The 3,316-nt window shown below is 44.7% G+C and overlaps 1 protein-coding gene across 2 annotated transcripts in view; it reads left to right on the top strand.

Annotated features, from left to right (window-relative positions):
- The window catches only part of LOC112075291 (4-hydroxyphenylpyruvate dioxygenase-like protein), a 13,946-nt gene extending 12,466 nt beyond the window's left edge, over positions 1–1,480 (top strand). For both annotated transcript variants that reach the window (XM_070440849.1, XM_024142315.2), the window contains exon 4: positions 1,053–1,480. In XM_070440849.1, coding sequence (XP_070296950.1) covers positions 1,053–1,338 — 286 coding nt within the window. In that variant the 3' untranslated portion in view covers positions 1,339–1,480. The remainder of the gene's footprint in view (positions 1–1,052) is intronic.
- The last annotated feature ends 1,836 nt before the right edge of the window (positions 1,481–3,316 follow it).

Genomic DNA, 3,316 nt, shown 5'->3' with positions numbered 1-3,316 from the left:
CAAATGGACTTGGTGAACACCTGGAGCAGGTATCTGTTTAGAGGAATGAGAAAATGGACTTGGTGAACACCTGGAGCAGGTATCTGTTTAGAGGGAATGAGAAATGGACTTGGTGAACACCTGGAGCATGTATCTGTTTTAGAGGTAATGAGAAGATGGACTTGGTGAACACCTGGAGCAGGTATCTGTTTAGAGGGAATGAGAAAATGGACTTGGTGACCACTGGAGCAGGTACTGTTTAGAGGGAATGAGAAAATGGACTGGTGAACACCTGGAGCATGTATCTGTTTAGAGGTAATGAGAAGATGGACTTGGTGAACACCTGGAGCAGGTATCTGTTTAGAGGGAATGAGAAAATGGACTTGGTGAACACCTGGAGCAGGTATCTGTTTAGAGGGAATGAGAAGGTGGACCTTGGTGAACACCTGGAGCAGGTATCTTGTTTAGAGGGAATGAGAAAAATGGACTTGGTGAACACCTGGAGCAGGTATCTGTTTAGAGGGATGAGAAGATGGACTTGGTGAACACCTGGAGCAGGTATCTGTTTAGAAGGAATGAGAAGATGGACTTGGTGACACCTGGAGCAGGTATCTGTTTAGAGGGAATGAGAAGGTGGACTTGGTGAACACCTGGAGCAGGTATCTGTTTAGAGGAATGAGAAGATGGACTTGGTGAACACCTGGAACAGGTATCTGTTTAGAGGGAATGAGAAAATGGACTTGGTGAACACCTGGAGCAGGTATCTCTTTAGAGGGAATGAGAAATGGACTGGGGAACACCTGGAGCAGGTATCTGTTTAGAGGGAATGAGAAGATGGACTTGGTGAACACCTGAACAGGTATCTGTTTAAAGGGAATGAGAAGATGGGCTTGGTGAACACCTGGAGCAGATACAGTTGAAGTCGGAAGTTTACATCACCTTAGGTTGGAGTAAATAAAACTAGTTTTTCAACCACTCCACAAATTTCTTGTTAACAAACTATAGTTTTGGCAAGTCGGTTAGGACATCTACTTTGTGCATGAAACAACCATCTTCTCATTCCCTCTAAACAGATACCTGCTCCAGGTGTTCACCAAGCCCATCTTCTCAGAGGACACTTTCTTCCTGGAGCTAATAGAGAGGAGAGGTGCGTCYGGGTTCGGKGAGGGGAACATCCAAGCCCTGTGGAGGTGTGTCCAGGCATACATGGACACAGAGAGGGCAGAGACTGAGGCACAAGGAGAGAACACATCTCAACCACAGAACGTAACCCCAGAACCGAAGCACGGCCACAATAACAAACCTTTCACAGCAGAACACTGCAGAACTCCTTCCTCCGCTGCTCTTTCGTCTCTGTGAGGCTACAATACACTGAGTTTCCCGGGGAAGCTGTGAAGCGCCGGGGAAGCATGATTTGAAGGATTGTGTTTATGAGTCTGTTATTAAATGTGTATATTTAATGCTTTTCATTAAATCATGTATGACTACAAATTTTTCTTTATTTATCTTTGGTTTTTCTTTATTTATACTATTTTCTACATTGTAGAATAATAGTGAAGACATCAAAACTATAAAATAACACATATGGAATCATGTAGTAAAAAAAAAAAAAAGGGTTTAAAAACAACATGAAAAAATATTTTTGATTCTTCAAAGTAGCTTCCATTTTGCTTTAACAGCTTTTTCACTCAACCAGCTTCATGAGGGAAGCTTCTCCAATAGTCTTGAAGGAGGTCTTTGGTGGTGGAAAACCAGCAAGTTGCTGCTCCCTTCTCATTTCACCTCTTAGCTGCTGTCGTTGCAATGCCTCAGTGAACTTCCAAACGGTGGGGTGGGTTATAGGGCTGTTACGGTGACCAAATGACCTCTACGCCGCCAGTCCCAAGTTACACGTGACCGTTTAGCTGATGGTCATTAGTAGCCTACCAAACTTGCTAACTGTCTGGTACTCAGCACTCTATTGTCTGTCTAATATCTCTGACATCAATGCAAAATGTGGTGGAAAATCTAATCAAATACTTCATGAGAGTTCATGTTGTGTAACATTTCAATTGCGTGAGAACAGAGTGATGGCCTCTACTAAAAAGAGGAGGATCCCATCAGCTTTCTATAGGCTAGGCCTACTATATTTATTTCTCAACTTTCCTAATATTCAGCACATTGCTTCTCTTTATAACAGGAGTATTGCCTACCTGGCTGGCATGAAAATGAACCACGGGAAAAGCGTCCTCCATTCGATATTTAAGTGCATAGATGACATGTATTTTTCCCCTTGCCCCTGTTTTGAGGCAGGTGAATGATAATGGGCCATTCTAAATCAAAACTAATTCCACATGGTCATGGCTCACATCAACACCATCATGCCGGAAACCCTAGACCCACTCCAATTCACAACAAGTCCACAGATGACGCAATCTCAATCGCACTCCACACTGCCCTTTCCCACCTGGACAAAAGGAACACCTATGTGAGAATGCTGTTCATTGACTACAGCTCAGCGTTCAACACCATAGTACCCACAAAGCTCATCGCTAAGCTAAGGACCCTGGGACTAAACACCTCCCTCTATAACTGGACCCCGGACTTCCTCACAGGCCACCCCCAGGTGGTAAGTTTATGCAACAACACATCTGCCAGTCCCATCCTAGTCCCATCCTGTACTCCCTGTTCACCCACGACTGCGTTGCCAAGCACGACTCCAACACCATTAAGTTAGCTGACGACACAAGTGGTAGGCCTGATCACTGACAACGATGAGACAGCCTATAGGGAGGAGGTCAGAGACCTGGGAGTGTGGTGCCAGGACAACAACCTCTCCCTCAACGTGAGCAAGACAAAGATCGTGGACTATAGGAAAAGGAGGGCCGAATAGGCCCCCATTAACAATGACGGGACTGTATTGGAGCGGGTCGAGAGCTTCAAGTTCCTTGGTGTCCACATCACCAACAAACTATCATGGTCCAAACACACCAAGGCAGACATGAAGAGGGCACGACAACACCTTTTCCCCCTCAGGAGACTGAAAAAATTTGGCATGGGTCCCCAGATCCTCAAAAAGTCCTACAGCTGCACCATCGATAGCATTCTGACCGGTTGCATCACCGCCTGGTATGGAAACTGCTCGGCATAAATGTAGATAAAATGTAGCATAGTTTTGTTTGATAAAATCTATTTTTATGTTCAAATGTAGGAAATGGGGTCTACAGTTTGACCCCACTGCTGTCTCTGGCTCTACACACACCCCACCCGGCCATCTAGATGTGTGATAGTTAGTGTATAAGCTAATGATCCATCATGTATGACAATCCTGGGAGTGTGTAAACATATATATTTTGTA

The sequence above is a fragment of the Salvelinus sp. IW2-2015 genome, unplaced genomic scaffold, assembly GCF_002910315.2.
Source record: "Salvelinus sp. IW2-2015 unplaced genomic scaffold, ASM291031v2 Un_scaffold3069, whole genome shotgun sequence".
NCBI lineage: Eukaryota > Metazoa > Chordata > Actinopteri > Salmoniformes > Salmonidae > Salvelinus > Salvelinus sp. IW2-2015.
This window is presented reverse-complemented; position numbering and strand designations above follow the sequence as displayed.